The 16245-nt window shown below is 31.5% G+C and overlaps 1 protein-coding gene across 1 annotated transcript; it reads left to right on the forward strand.

Annotated features, from left to right (window-relative positions):
- Positions 1-292: 292 nt before the first annotated feature.
- On the forward strand, positions 293-14034 carry LOC127732844 (uncharacterized). Its single transcript, XM_052242022.1, has 8 exons — positions 293-498; positions 3278-3367; positions 5163-5453; positions 6894-7003; positions 8401-8584; positions 9386-9412; positions 11033-11136; positions 12457-14034. Exons 2-7 carry the CDS (start codon positions 3283-3285, stop codon positions 11086-11088), a joined length of 753 nt encoding a protein of 250 aa, XP_052097982.1. The 5' UTR covers positions 293-498; positions 3278-3282; the 3' UTR covers positions 11089-11136; positions 12457-14034.
- The last annotated feature ends 2211 nt before the right edge of the window (positions 14035-16245 follow it).

Below are 16245 nucleotides of genomic sequence, written 5' to 3' on the forward strand. Positions count from 1 at the left end.
TACATTTGGTTATGAAAATATGTTTGATAACTTCAACCGAGAATTAAATCATAGTAAATATATTTTATGACTGTATTTAATTATTCGGTGCTAAATAAAGTTTTTAGCGACGGTGCAAAGTTTGTGCGTGCCGGTGCTTATTAGGTATTTTGTTACGGTGCTAATTCAGATTGCCTTGACAGTGCTATGATTAAATTTGTATTTCAATGACAGGCTTGTTATAATATCCTTCATAGTTATGAGTATTTGTGATTAGATTGTTATTGAAAATTTAAATTATGTTTGTAGGTACCAGTGTAATTAAGATTGCCAAAGACGGTTTTACATTGATTAGTTGTCACTGAGGGTGCTTTTGATGTTAGAGTTGGCACTTAATATTCGGTTGAACTATATAGTTTAACATTTTGTTTTTGGAGAACAACGATTTCCGGCGATCCGACCAGACCCGACCAGATTAGTTACAGAGATTGCAAAGTCATTCTCCACGCCAATGTTTATGTAAGTATCAATACAATATGAAATTTCATTTATTCAGATATTGTATTTCAGAATTCAGAATATATTAATAACTTCAAATGCATTGTCTTCCCTTTCTGTAACTTGTTTTTGGTATGACTGTAACTTCTTGGACATGTTGGACGTTGAACCTAACTCTTTTTATACATAATTACTCTCAAATTTTGTGTCATCATGTTATCTCCTGTTGTCGATTCTAAAACACCTGCGTCAAACAAATGATAAGATATGGAGAAAAATTGAATCTTGGCGCAAATGCTTTCTTTGTTCTATTCTGCATTGTTTAAGCATCCAGAAGTTTGAAAAGGTGGATACAGATACATTCATGTTATGTGAAAAAAAAACCGGTATCATGACATATGCTTGAAACAACATCACGCAACTGTATGTACGACAGAACTCAGAAAGGTTTGCTTTGAGAAAGGTCAAAGTATACCATCCAAATTCCTATTGTTCGTATTATTTACAATGCATATTAAACGAGGTTATTCAGTGATTCATAGTTTAATGTGGCTCTTCAAATATATCCTGTCCACAAACATTCGTTGATACCACCAATATATTACTGTCTTAACAAGAATAGTTTCAAAGACATGTGTATTGAACTACAATGCAACATTGGCAAGTTAAATTAACATTCAAACATTGCAACTTATCCCGTTGTAACTAACAATGTAAAAAAGGTATATTTCAATATTTCTCGCCTTGCAATTTTTGCTCATCATTAATACTATACAACTAGTGTATTTCGGATAAAAAGAAACTGTTGCCCAAAATCTTGTCCAGTTTATCGTTTTGCCGATAGATAATTCGTCAATTTTTTTTATTGTTTTCAAATTGGTATTCAAAAAAACAAAAAACAAAAAACAAAAACATTTATACAGTTGTTAGTCCTCAGGATTTGATTGTAGATTTTATTCATCTCAACTACTGGAAGATACCTTTATTTCGGCTTATGTTTTTGTTTATCTGCCAAGTTTTCAAGATAACATCTGAAACCCCCAAAATGGGTAAATACAGCATTACAAAGCAATAACTCTTATAAAAAGTAGGTGATATTATTGCTTCCCAATTTTGAACTGTCTGTTTCAATGTACAAACCAAAAGCAGCGCTTGCTCAAATCATAAACCGTTAGTAATAGATACATAAGATCTCATAAACATGTTTAACCCCGCCGCATTTTTGCGCCTGTCCCAAGTCAGGAGCCTCTAACCTTTGTTAGTCTTGTATTATTTTTAATTTTAGTTTCTTGTGTACAATTTGGAGTTTAGTATGGCGTTTATCATCACTGAACTAGTATATATATTTGTTTAGGGGCCAGCTGAAGGACGCCTCCGGGTGCGGGAATTTCTCGCTGCATTGAAGACCTGTTGGTGACCTTCTGCTGTTGTCTGTTCTATAGTCGGGTTGTTGTCTCTTTGACACATTCCCCATTTCCATTCTCAATTTTACATAAGGTGTTTATGCTTGAAGTTCTTGGTCTACAAAAATGTTTCGCTTCTCGTGTGAACACCTACGAAATTCACTAACAAAGAAAATAAGTTAAGTGTTTGCAAATTATGGTTTTGGTACATTTTGGCGAAAGCAGTCCGTTTTTATTAATTTGGGCAACAAAAGTATACCGATATTCATGTCTGATGAATCGAGAGGAAAAAACAAGGTAACAGACAAAAACCGAAAAAATCTCATAAACTCCAAAAATCAGCGAGACCGGATTTCCCAACAGGGTTAGTATCTCATTATATGTATGTATCATCCAGCATGCGATCCCACACGCCGTCAATGGTAAATTACATATTTGACGACAAAATGTATCCGAAACTTATTACTGTTATTGCCCCTGGAAAGGTTACATGTTTGATTAATTGGAATGATGTTCATATGGTACATGGTAAACATGATAAAGTCGTTGTCCTTTATAAGGGGTATGAAAACGAGAAACCTTCACAAAGGTCAAACAGAAGGTGTATTAAATAAACCAGATAGAATGATGTTGAACTTATTTTATGGAAATATATCTACAGAAAGTATAATGTTTTGGAACATAATTCAGTAGCAATTAATCTGGAAACTTAAAATGAATGTTTAAGTTGCAGTTTTGACGATTAGCTATGCTTTAAATTGACTGAACGAAATATATCTAAAATCGATTACCTATACTTTATAATCCATGTTTTGAAGGTTTTTTAAACAAAAAAAATATCATAGGCAACTATACTCTCAAAACTTTGAGCAGGCTTCATGAGATTTTTGTACTTGAGACGAATTCCGTATGAACTTGACTACATCTATACTTATTATACAATTTCTTTTAGCTTGTCCTAGATTCTAATATAATATATAAATTGTACATTGTGATAAGGATTTGCAACTCTTTCGTAATTATATATAATATATAGATCTACTATAAACTAAACTATTTTTTTAAACTGAAAACTGACGTTAGTTTTTTGCGTGTGAATCAAATTTGTATGCAAAAGTGACCGGAAGAACTAATGTTTCTATCGAGTGTCTTTTACATATTTAACCTGAATGTTCTCTTAATAAACAAAAGGTATATTCTTAATTTCAAATTGATCACTTTTTAACAAGCAAAATTTCAACCATTTTCAAATTCTTATATATAGACACATGGCATTCTGGAAGTTACCCATCCCTTACAAAACCCTTTAGTATTATTTAAATAATGAAAAGACATACTATTTTAAATCGGTATGTAATTATCCTTTAGTACTGACATATTGTTTCTTGGCTTTGCAGATAAAATGAAAACGGATAAAACGTTGTTGATGTTGATGATCATGATTTGTATGTTATTATCAACTGCTTGGACCCAACAGTCCAATAAAAGTAAGAAGTTTATTTTATACTAGGAATACCATTGTGTGAATGTGCATCCCGCAAAATGTCCAATAATCAATATAACAAGACACTTGAAAGTGTTGGTGCCATTTTTAAATGACAAGTTTTGCGTAACTAGAACTCACTTTTAATGTTTTGTAATCAATTACAAATTTTGAACTAGTGTTTATTTTATTTCTGCAAATACTCGATTGTTGCTTGGTAAATTTTTGGCGTATTTGATTTTTGATAAGTTGATATCAACCCGATCGTAAACGTTTTAAGTTACAAATCATACAAACATCACGTTATGTTTATATAAAATCTGTAATCTCTTTTATAGAAATTCATATGAATATACTGGCGAAGTAATGTGTTGGATAGATTGCCAGGTGTTTGTGGCATGAGCTTGATTTGTAATCCATGAGGAATACTTTCATTATACACATAATGGATTAAATTAGATAGGTGGTGTTCAGTTCTAATTTGCTTTTGTTTAATAGCTCTTAGTTGTTTAAAATAATCATTGATGTTCATGTTATAAGAGCTTGAAACTTAAATTCACTGGGATTATGTGAGTAACATAAAACAGGTCATTCAGAGGAAAAATAATATAGAAGTCTATGAAAAGGACCAACCAGCAAATTTGTACCGGATCGTCTAGAATAGACGATACTGCGCAGATAAGGAACAATTTATATAAGTCTAAAGATTTGCACAACGGTACTAATATAAGATGGTAATATAGGAAGATGATGTTATAGAATCGTGTTGACAAATATTTCGGCTTAACATATAGCCTTCGTCAGTGTCAATAAATTTAACAATAATTTGTATCTTAAAAATAGCTCAATAATACAGGTACGTTTTTGTCTATTGATTTAATCCCAAATCTTGAACATTGAACAATTTTGTTATTTTGTTGCAAACCCGTATACTCATGATGTTTTCGTTTGGCTTTTTGTTTTCTTTATCCCAATAATTAACTGCGAGAAATATTTACATTAGGTCAGCTTGTTAGGGATATGTCAGAAACTATGAGCCAGGCTAGCATTCCGCCATCACAACTCCAGCACACCCTCGGCTTATGCAGTGCAATACTACAAAATTCATATAAATATGTATATGCATATGAATTTCTATAAAAGACATTACAGTATACATATATACAGTGAAAATAATTTGTTTAATGCTGCAACTTCAGCCCAAAACTAATTGCATGGAAAGATATTAACGTAAATTTGTTGTCAAAACCATGAATTTAAATAATATTCATCTGTAGTATTTTTTCTATCGGCTAATCAAGCAGTAGATACATTTGCATTTTATGTTTTCAAACAAGACAACTTTGTAATACTTGTGGTATTCGAATTGTTTCTAAAAACGTTATTACGAAATTAACTCACAATAGTTGATCATTAGTAATATTACAATGTATGACTATATGTTTATAGATCCATAGGAAGTTGCATAGCGAGTAACTATGATCCCATAAAACATTGATGATGAAATAGCACAATGCTCTCTCATTTTATGGCTTATATCATGTACGACACTTCATTTCAAACTTTGACCTTTGTCCCTAAAACAAAATATTCATCATTATATAGCATGACTGTCTAAACTCAATGTCAAATGTTCTCGTGCAAGACTAAAGTACGGTATTAAACTTATATTAAACTTAGCGCATTCGAAATTTGTAGTCTCAACTAACAAAGAGACAATACTTTAAACACAATTTCTTTTACATTTACCATATTATACATAGTTGAAATATTTTGAAAATGATTTGGTCTGTTTTCAGTATACTGGAAGGAAACTGATTATCCTATTATTTTTGGGAGAAATGTCACATTGTTCTGCAATACCTCAGCTGTAGGCACACAGAAAACTACATGGATGAAACAATCTGATGTTATTCTTCATCAAGGCCTTTCATTTTATCCAGATAAATATACGGGGCAGGACGTAACCGATGGTTCTACTCTTACAATAATGAATACTACAGTTACAGATTTCAATATATCGTATACATGCTTGTCTGATGTGCATTCTTACGATAATGTGTTGATAATCAATACGACACATTTCATTAGTAAGCATATTAAACATGTCAGCTATTTAACGAGGGTAGAAAAATCGATATTGGAAGTTGTGTAGTTCCGGAAGGAACGTTATCAGGTGTCAAATGTTTAAATGTATCTAAGTATCAAATTACTAACATAGATTTTTGCAAGATGCATTCGTAACCCTTTAATAGTGGCTCTTTAATAAACAAGTTTATCTTTTTTTAAATCATAAAAGGGTATAATTTGTTCAGATGAGGCGGTAACACTATAAATCTTTTGATAACGATTTTGTTCACATTGTATCATTAACATCGCTAATTGAATATTGGTTTAAAAGCAAGATTTCAGCTCATACTTAAGTTTGATCATTTCAAATATTAACGTATTACTCCTATAAAATTATGATATGACTATTCGCAAGGACGATTTTAATGGAATTTCAATCAAACACTAAGATATATATTTTTAAATCCCAAATAATATCAGAAAAAAAAATGCACCTTCAATTTCTAGAATTATGTCTTTAGCAAGAACTATATGGGCATGTTAGTGAAATATCCGACTAATTTCTCTTTTTGAAACAACCAGTTTCATGATAATAGTTATCAATTTATCTACATTTCACTCTAACAGTTCAGGTTAGGCATAATTAATGTGTATTGATGACTTATTACAAAGGTATTCCACTTCAAACAACTCTGTATCTGTCTGATTATGTAAACTTTTATCGTTCTATGAGAATTTTAACTTACTGATCGATCTGAAAATATTTGATTAAACCGCAACCAGTCGTTAAACCCCTCCCCTATTTCAATATAAAATAACTATACCAAGACAGGAATATGGCAGTTGTTTTAGAATAGTTCTGTTTGGTGATTTTTTCAGGTTTTATGGACTTCTCTTTAATTTGAATTTATTTACTAGGTGTTTGGTATTTTGATAACAATTTTTTCGTTCTGTGAATATTTTACCCCAAAAAGGTTTGTTTTTACTTGCTCAATATTATACTTCTGTCATATGTTTGAAGTTTTTGTTAATGATTCATTACGGGAGATATGCTGATATGGAATTCTTTTTTCCGTCAAAACTTATTTCAAAATAGGTAGTACAGAATGTTTTGTAGATGCAAAGTCATGCGTATTGAATTGTTCTACATGTTCATCCAAGAAGAAGGTCTGCATTTTTTTCTACTTTCAAAACTCCAACCACAACCATGGTTCTATGGGTTCTAAGTAGCAAACATATTTTCACTATTATAACATGCTTTAATCAGCTGATTAGCTTTTAGCCGAACATGTTCGTGAATATTTAGCAATAGTTCAGTTTGTTTCATATTAAGATAATTGTTTGAATTGGTGCTGGTGTAACGTAGATAAGTTTACAATTTTATAGTAATTACCTCTTGATGGTTGAAATCGCGCTCTGTTATAAAAAATGTGTTCACTATATCTTTATCATTAATACAGCTATACCACAATATACAGACATAGTTTGGACTGTTTTGGATCAAAAAATTCTTGTACAGATAAATCTCAAAAGTGTTTTTCCTGTACCTAATTGTAGTGTTCATATAAATGTAAGTTCAAATAAAGTAACACAAGATAATAAAAATGTAAGTACAAATAAAATAACACAAGATAATATAAATGTAAGTACAAATAAGGTAACACAAGATAATAAAAATGTAAGTACAAATAAAGTAACACAAGATAATATAAATGTAAGTACAAATAAAGTAACACAAGATAATAAAAATGGTAAGACAATAGTATTAGTCACATACAAACGTGACATCATGACATAAATAGCACTGTATCGTAACAAAAAAAACCAATACTTTTCTTCTAAAAACAAAGGAAATCACTTGTTATCTCGACTGCGTTGATGTGGCGAATGTGACATAAAGCGATCCTACATTTCGTGGACTGTGTTGTTTACGATTAGCTTCTGTCTTTTGTTAAATTGTTTAGACGTAAATCAATCTGTCGAAACATAAAATTTAAGGAAACTGAAGATACCTTTTCTTGATTAATAGATAGCTTCTTGTGCAATCGTTTTACTTTTTCTGTATTGTACCTAAATGGTTTCAATTTGTTCTGTAGGTTATCCTTACAACAGGCTGTGGGTTATGTTAATTACACAAACACTTTGTCAAACTTTCCTAGAATAATAATCAAATCGTTTCCATTGTCCTGCGGTTAACAAATGAAGATTTTTGCAAATAAAATGATCGAACAATGCAATGATGGGTGGTTAAAACTGTTTAAAAAGTATAAAGTTGTCCAAATCTTCAGAAATGGAATATAGTAGTTTTAACAAAAACCACTGCATTGTGAAGATAAAACTTTCAGATCATATATCTACTTGTTCACTTTTCTTTATTTTATTGAAATAAATGAATACAAGGTATATGTTTAGGAAGTATCATTATATTCTAGAATATTTCTCTTTTCTCATTGGCTGATAGCTATGGAGTATTCTTTTATACATCATTATATTCAACAGGCGAAAAATCATGAGAGGTTAATATAAGATTTGGAACAGCTAACGTAGGTTTGTGACGTCAGGCAAATTCTCGTTTTTTTGTTTTTCTTCTTGTTTTCGGTGTATTTCTTTTCTTTTCTTGCTTTAAGTGATTTTTTTAAGGAATTTGTTGAATATTTTAATTGATAAAAGTTAGCAACAGCAAAAGCAGATGATATATTTTGAATAAAAACAAGGAGAAGCTTTAAAAGTATCTTGAGCGAGTACTGGAAAATTGAAAAAAAGAATAAAAACTCATATAATAAAACAATTGTTGAATTTTAATATCAGTAGATACAATGATTTATCAACCACAAAGATATGACATCCACTCTCTGCCGTTGCCCTCGATAAATATTATATAATCACTGTTAACATTTATCATATTGATAAATCATTGTATTAACCTCATCAATTGTTGATTAAAGCAACTGGTGATTTTTGTTGCAGGATATCATATTGCTGACGATACAACAACAGTCTTTTCATATACAAGATTTATTTTACTATGGCACATTAAACATAACATCACGTACTCAAGAAAAAATGTGTGAACGGAACTTGACTGTTGTATGCGATTTTGGATGTTCATATACTGATGTTATTGCGACTAAGGTTCTCCAGAACTGTAATGGTAATTATACTGTTAAAATTACGAAATCGACGAAACAATTTACGATAAATGAATATGACTAAACAACTCTGTCCAGACTAAACAATTATTGATTTGTAGGATATTTTTCACTTGAATAATAACCCAAAAGACATGTTTAGGTCAATTCTTTTATAGTCATTTATTATGTCAACGTTAAGTCTTCCACAAAACAAAAGATTCAACAATATTTCAAAATCTACCAGTTCCGATTAAAGGGAAAATGTGAATAACTCTAACAAGTATGATATTTCACGGTCACATCTTCAAGTACAGAAAGTTATGACAATGTCATACTTGATTGTAAAATATTACCACGACTTATGTTCGACGACCGAAACAACTTGAAATTTGACATTATGAATCGCTCTTACTTTTTTTGTCAATACATCGTCATGATGATATTCAAGCTTCAGCACACTATTAACAGCATTGTATACAAGACGTAGAAGAGCTATACTACAACGGAACAAAAAGTACCGAACTCCAATGAAAATTCCAAATGGAAAGTTTCTTATCAAATGACAAAATCAAAAGCTATCACACTTTTTTTTATTTGTCAACCGATACCAAATTAATGACCGAATAAAGAAAATTTTAGGAGAATGATGTTATCAATACATCAAACATTGACATCTAAGATTAAACAACAATGTTACTGTAGGAAAGCCATGTACTCAATCTGATCAAGGGCTTTCATTATTTTAAGATTTCTTGAGTACATGTAGAAATTTTGTGACATGAACTTGATTAATACATACACTACACTTTTTTTACATTCAGTTACAAATCAGATGTCTAATATTCACGGTAAGTAGACATATATATTTTAATTACAACCGTTCCTCGATATTAACAAACATTTTGTTTTATAATTTTAATTCCTTACATTAATATCAATCAATTGAATATTTTCAAACACAAACAGTAAGATAAAAATCAATTTTATTTTGTAAATAAAAAAGATAAATAAAAAAATCGGTTATCGTGATTGGTGACATTCAATCATATATGTTTAATTTTTTATAATATATATCCTTAATTGATTTATATTAATGTAAGGAATCAAATGTATTTTAAAGGCCTTCTTGGACTTCACTCATAATAATTGAAAAGATCATGTAAAGGCATTGAACAACCTTCTTCAAACTGGTTCTACACTTCATGGACATTGATAAACTTAAGATATCATGCTAGTGTTCTCTCCATTGGTTCTTCTTGTATAATTTAAGGTTCTGAATGTAAAAAAATCGTTCGAACTCTTTCAGTTTATCTAAACTTTTCGAAAAGCAACAAAGCTTGATTGTTTTCGAACAATTCATGATATGTAATACTAGTTAATACGTGCACTGTATACATATTGATTATTGAATTGTTTTTTTTTTGTTTTTTTTTTGTTGTTGACGCAGACCTCTACTTTAAAATTTCTCAGTGAAAGCAAGCTTTATAAAGATCATTTAATAAAATTAAGCCTCTATTGAACTAGTTCATAACGTTGTGATACGCAGCAAAAAAAAATCGATAAACGTAACGCCATTCCCAAAACAATCGTTATGAATATAATCGCAGATACTGGATGTAAGCTGAACATGCTTGAGCTGCTGATGATCAATTTATAAAGCGTTTTTATGTGTATTGGGGTACGTAGGTAAATTGTAAACAGTAGCTTCAAAAAGAGTAAGGAAAAAAACATAACACAACGTGCGTGTTGAATTAATCTTATACATCATTGTACATACATTCAAATAAAAAAGTAAAAGGAGATTTTTTTTAAAATAGCTAATCCTTTTTAATACTACGCGTAATGATTTAACAGTATAATATGTCAATGATGTATAACTTACTGTATTCATGTAAAGAGAAAATGTCTTAAAAAGTGAATGACCAAAATATTCTTCGTAAGAATCCATTTGATTTATGCTACTTAAATCATACCTCCAAAAAGAAAAATGTGTCCATAGTACACGGATGCCCCACTCGCATTATTATTTTCTATGATCAGTGGACCTTGAAATTGTGGTTAAAACTCTAATTTCGCATTAGAAATAGAAAGATCATATCATAGGAAACATGTGTACTAAGTTTCAAGTTGATTGGACTTCAACTTCATCAAAAACTACCTTGACCGAAAACGTTAACCAAAACCTTTAACCTGAAGCGGGACAGACAAACGGACGAACGTACGGACGAACGGACGAACGGACGGACGAACAGACGAACGAATGGACGCACAGACCGAAAAACATTATGCCCTTAGGTGGGGCATAAAGGTTTGTCTATCATTGCAAGAATGTTTTCTGTATTCAAAACGTATGTAAGATCCATAGTAAAAGAAATACGTTTGTTTATGCTATAAGAAAATAGCATTTATATGCAGAAAACTGAAATCGAAAAGAACACACTAATCATAAACGTTTTCCTTTATTCTAGATTTTGAACACGTTTGGATTATTATTGGAACATTTGCTTCGGTCTTTTTCTATTGATTATCACTGCTGTTTGTCTGGGTTTCATATGTTCTTCCGAGAGAAGGGGTGAGTAATCAAAACTGAAAGAAAAATGTTACCTACTGCGTTTCAAAGTCAAATTTGGAAATTATCATTGTTTTGGTTTTGCTAATAACTTATAAGACATATGGCGGCACATCTGACAGTGGTAGCGACAACATCATATATATGTACTCTGCTATACATTTCAAAAGATAAACAGTCGAAAACAAACTGATAATGCCATGGCCAGAATACGAAAAACAACGAATACACAAACAGTTCACAAAAAACAAAAAACAAAACTAAATGCTGAGCAGAAAGTGAACCACCAAAACCCGGGTGTGATCTTATGCACCCGTTGTGCTGCTCATGCAAGTACAAAACCGGTGATTTGTCTTCTTTGGTAAGTCATTTTCGAGGAAAAGAGGAAGGGATTATGGTTACGAAAATTAGAACACATCCGTCGTCACCTCTGAAACAGATATCAAATAACTGTCAACCAACTCGTCATGGCATCTTTCAAATATTTGAAGGATCCCCTAGAACTCTTGGTTCAATAGACTCCTTATAAAGCAGCAACCCTCTCTCAAGGAAATCATGATAGGAAATGCAAGCTCTTTAATGAGTTCCTGAAGTGTGGAAAATATATATTTACCTTTCCAAAACACTCAATTAAAATCAGTTGTTGAAGGGTTCATGTGTAGTGTTTGCTGTTTGTGTAATATTCTTATAATTTTTGTATTGAACATGCTGTTGTTTGTCTTTCTTCTATGTACGCGGTATGTATGTTTTTTAGCGGCTACTCAGCATATTGTCCCTTCTGTAGGCAAACTTATACGGCACCAAATCGATTTTGCATAAGCCTTTCGTGTATTATTAAAAACTAACAAATGAATGTAAATTAACATAAAAGAAGGCATACAGTAAGTTTCATTAATAACAATTGTCAATAGCCAAATCTATTTAAAAATCTATCTCTATAAATATCTGGTAGATTAATTAAGAAATAATGCACGAGCAGATACATATGTTTTGGGCATTTTTTAATGATTCGGTGCAAATGGTAAAGCGAAATAACCGCTAACATACGGCATACACTTTTCATCTTTTCGACGTGATTTCACTACCGATAATACGTGTATTTAGTTAAGATGGTTTAAGAAAAACAAAATTCATTGAAATAAATATGTCACGAAAGATGTATGAATAAACTGTCCAATCAAGTTCACACAACACACTCCGGACTTAGAAATACAGAACAAAGACAAACAGCGTCCAACACGTGTAGCACAGGCTAGCTAAAGGAGGCAAAGTGTTAAACCATTCAGGTGAATTATAATACTAAATTTGTTTCTTTTTTTTCAGGTGGAAGTCGATATGTTTAGTGTCGGAAAAATATATGTGCCATGCTATGTTTTCATTTTGTAAGTCATCGTTGTGATGAAGTTTGTAGAATGATTGGTTTGTTTCCTGAGAAATATACAGCGACAGAAAGATCGGAGGGAAGTGACAGTGATTCTGAGTTTGAACGAAAACAAAACGAAAGCGAAAACTAAAATCCGATGAACATATACACAATAAAAGAACAATATTATTAACAGATGAAAAGGAGCGTGCAGTTATTGAAATTGATGTGTATAATTGAATTGTTTATACTATGAATGTCGCAATGACTGTGTTATCCTCTGGTGTTTCAACTGGAAAGGAAATAAAGTAATCTCGAATGTATACTGCGAATTCGTACCTTCATGATAATTCATATTAGGTTTTTATTTCATATTGTCCTTTCATTAACTTACCACATACTTCTAATGTGCATCTGGTTGATAGTTTATTTCTTTGGCAATCACACCAAATGGCCTTAATTTGTATATTTTGAGGCTTCCATGGCATCAAATAGGTTAACTTATCTGAGTGAAGTTCTTCAAAAGCGTATTTACACTATTGTTTCCAACAAAACCCTAACTTGAGTGTTTTCTTTTTTAAAGAACCCATCTTTGAATGATGTTTTAGTAAAAAAGTAATACAAGGAGCTTGTATTATAAATGAATCGGTGCAATAAAATGTTTCTAATATATTCCGGCCAAATTTTTTTTTTAAATGATAAAATCATCCTTCAAGTGTAATAAGTACTAAAAGTGTAAACTGGTGATTTCAGCTATTTTGACCTATTGGTAGATCATGTTCTGCTGATCATTTTTCTAAATAAAATTTAAATATATATATATAAACTATAGTTTTCACCCGAAAAAACACAATAAAAAGGGAAAAAGCGTTAACTCCTACATGTATAAGTAGTCGACTGATGATTGCCACTGATTTATAGAACTGTTCTGTCCAAAATTTTTTTTTATTCATCGAAAACAAAACACACGACAAAACAAACAAACAAAAACAAAACAAAGATCGGTAACTCGTCGTCATTGAAGGAAACTAACTCATAAAAGAAGTTGACCTTTTTTACGCCTTTTCTGGTCAGGAAGCTTATTGTCACCGTGTCCACAATAAATATCAAGGGGACAATATATCACTTGATGACAAATCTTTCTATTGATTTTATACGATGTCTTTTTCTGTTCATTGACTACATTTGATTATTTGCCACTGGACGTTACGCAATAAACAGTCCATCAATTAATCGATCATTATCTTAGTTGATGTTTGGAAAGAATGAAATACTTTCACAATTATTTTTGTTTAATGTTTTCTTTTGTCCTATTTGCTTTGAAACTATGCAACTTAGTATGCATGCCCATCGAACAAGATTTTTCCAGCTACACGAATTCTCAAAGCATTTTTTTAAAAGAATACTTAAAATAACATATAAACGTTTTCGAGTGAGAATACCTTACCTCACGAAATTCATTTACATTCTTCTGAATCACAAATTCTTACTGAAGATGCCTGTGTGTATTATAGTTATTCACTTCAAGAATATTTACATAATGGATGTATAGTTCATAATAAAATTAACATAATCATTGTATTCATGAAAATCAATTTTGTTTATCATTGGATAGCATTGCACTTTTGACAGTGTCCGCGTCCATGAAATTAAAAAAAAAACATATATAGCCAAGCCTTATTCATTAACATATTTAATGCACACAGCACTGCACTTTTGTGCGCATTAATATGTTTTCGTAAATGGCATTCTATTCATTTAAGTGTCTCACGAGTTTGTTCGTATGTGGTAAAAGGACTTTTATAAAGTCACAATAGAAAATAAAATTCAGAGGTTTATGTTTTCCCTTTTGTTTCGATCATTTAACTACATACATGTACATTCTCCATGAAACTGTGGGTTCTCTTTTCAGTTTTTAATAGAGAAAATTGTAGCTGAAGAGGGCCAAAATAAAAAGTCAAAGTCTTGTAATTTAAGCGTAAAAGTCGTGCATTCCAGCGAACAATATTACAAAAACAAATCCCGTGATGGACCTTTGTGTCGATCTGATAAGCTTTGTTTTTACTGATTTTTTTAGTTTGTTGTGCTGTTACATCCCTATAGATTATAGGGGTATTGGGCACCTGCAAACATGTTTAACCCCGCCACATTCTGTAAGTGCCTGTCCCAAGTGAGGAACCTGTTATTCATTGGTTGTTGTTTATTGCTGTATATTGCATTTGTTTTTCATTTTTCAATGCCGTTAGTTTTCTCGTTTGCATTGTTTAGCATTTGTCCTGTCGGGGCCTTTTATGGCGTGCTATGCAGTATGGGTTTTGCTCACTGTCGAAGGCCACAAGGTGATCTTAAGTTGCTTACTTCTATGTCTTGTTCTCTGGTGTAGAGTTTCGAAATAGTACGCAGTCGACTAGTAGTTTTAATTAGATTTGCACCATAAATGTATATATAAAACTAACATCCGGAAACATGCCCTATAGTTTCGCGGTGTTCCTCTTGAATAAGTAATATGTGTTGTCCACTAGATGTCTATTCTAGTATTTGTAGGCATTGGTAAAACCTGACCTATCTCATTTCGTCTCATTTTTTATGCCACTGCGGACATATTTACAAGCGGAGCATCTGTGTCACATGGACTCATTCATCTTTTATTTTAAATGTTCCTTCAAATTGATTATTTTCGTTGCCTTCATGTAAGAAGCACATTTTCTTTGTGTGCTAGTGACGAGAAAAACAAATATTTTACATATTTATTTTATCAATAGTTCGTTGCATGGTTTACAAATGGCACATAGATAATACACTTACTATATATATATATATATACAAAAATGCTGAAATCAACGAAAATTGTCGAAGATTCAGATTGTTATTGGTTTAACCATTTACATTAATTGTTCATTTATCAAACCAAAATGATATAACAAATACAGACAATTGCATAAATTACATAGTAGGTGATTAAGCATTTTTCTAATAAAGGGTATTTTTTTTCAATATGAAATTCACCAAATTAAGGTAGATAACTCTGCCGAGCATTTTATAATATGGATATAAACAATCAATCCAGTGTGCTATGAAAGACAACTCTCTGTATAAAAGAACCATTCAAGATATTCAATATTCAGTCTTTTTTCAAGTGTATAAATCTATGAGTGCATTGCGGTTTGATGGTCTGATTGAAGTGAATAAAGGAGATGGAATTTCTGGTATTAGACCCAGGTTAAATAAGGGTCTACTAAAGTCGTGGTCGGTTCACCGGGGTAGCAACATAAGATTTCGTGTACAGACGTGCAGATGGGATTTCACACCCTCTCCTCTCACCCTAACACACACACACACACACACACACGCACACACATAAACACACAATGCATATGCTGAATGATTGTGAAAATTGCGACCCATATATATATCCTGTGGCAAAATCATAACCCCATCATTTATTTCTCAGTTATAAAATTTACAATCTTTGACATTTAAATTTGGTTTAAAATGATAAATAACTTGTGTCAATCAAAGTTTAAAGTAAGATAAAGAAGTTTTCCAAATTGGGTCATATTAATTAAATGGATATAAGTACTGGTGCACAACCCATTCCGACGTCTAATCGAAAGATGAAATTACTTACCCATTAACATAGTTTATAACCTTGTTGTAATTGCAACCAATTAATATAGTTGAAATATTAAAAGTCAACCTTTCCAGCAGGACGTCTGTGTTTATCTTCATATAGTAAGAGATCCTTCGTA

This window comes from Mytilus californianus, unplaced genomic scaffold (assembly GCF_021869535.1).
Source record: "Mytilus californianus isolate M0D057914Y unplaced genomic scaffold, xbMytCali1.0.p SCAF_29, whole genome shotgun sequence".
NCBI classification, from domain to species: Eukaryota; Metazoa; Mollusca; class Bivalvia; order Mytilida; family Mytilidae; genus Mytilus; species Mytilus californianus.

Excerpts from the sequence above, each read along its gene's own strand:
- LOC127732844 (XM_052242022.1), top strand. The coding sequence starts at position 3,283 with ATGAAAACGGATAAAACGTTGTTGATGTTGATGATCATGATTTGTATG. Across the intron at positions 3,368-5,162 it reads GACCCAACAGTCCAATAAAA|TATACTGGAAGGAAACTGAT; the intron begins GTAAGAAGTTTA and ends GTCTGTTTTCAG. Across the intron at positions 7,004-8,400 it reads ATTGTAGTGTTCATATAAAT|GATATCATATTGCTGACGAT; the intron begins GTAAGTTCAAAT and ends TTTTTGTTGCAG.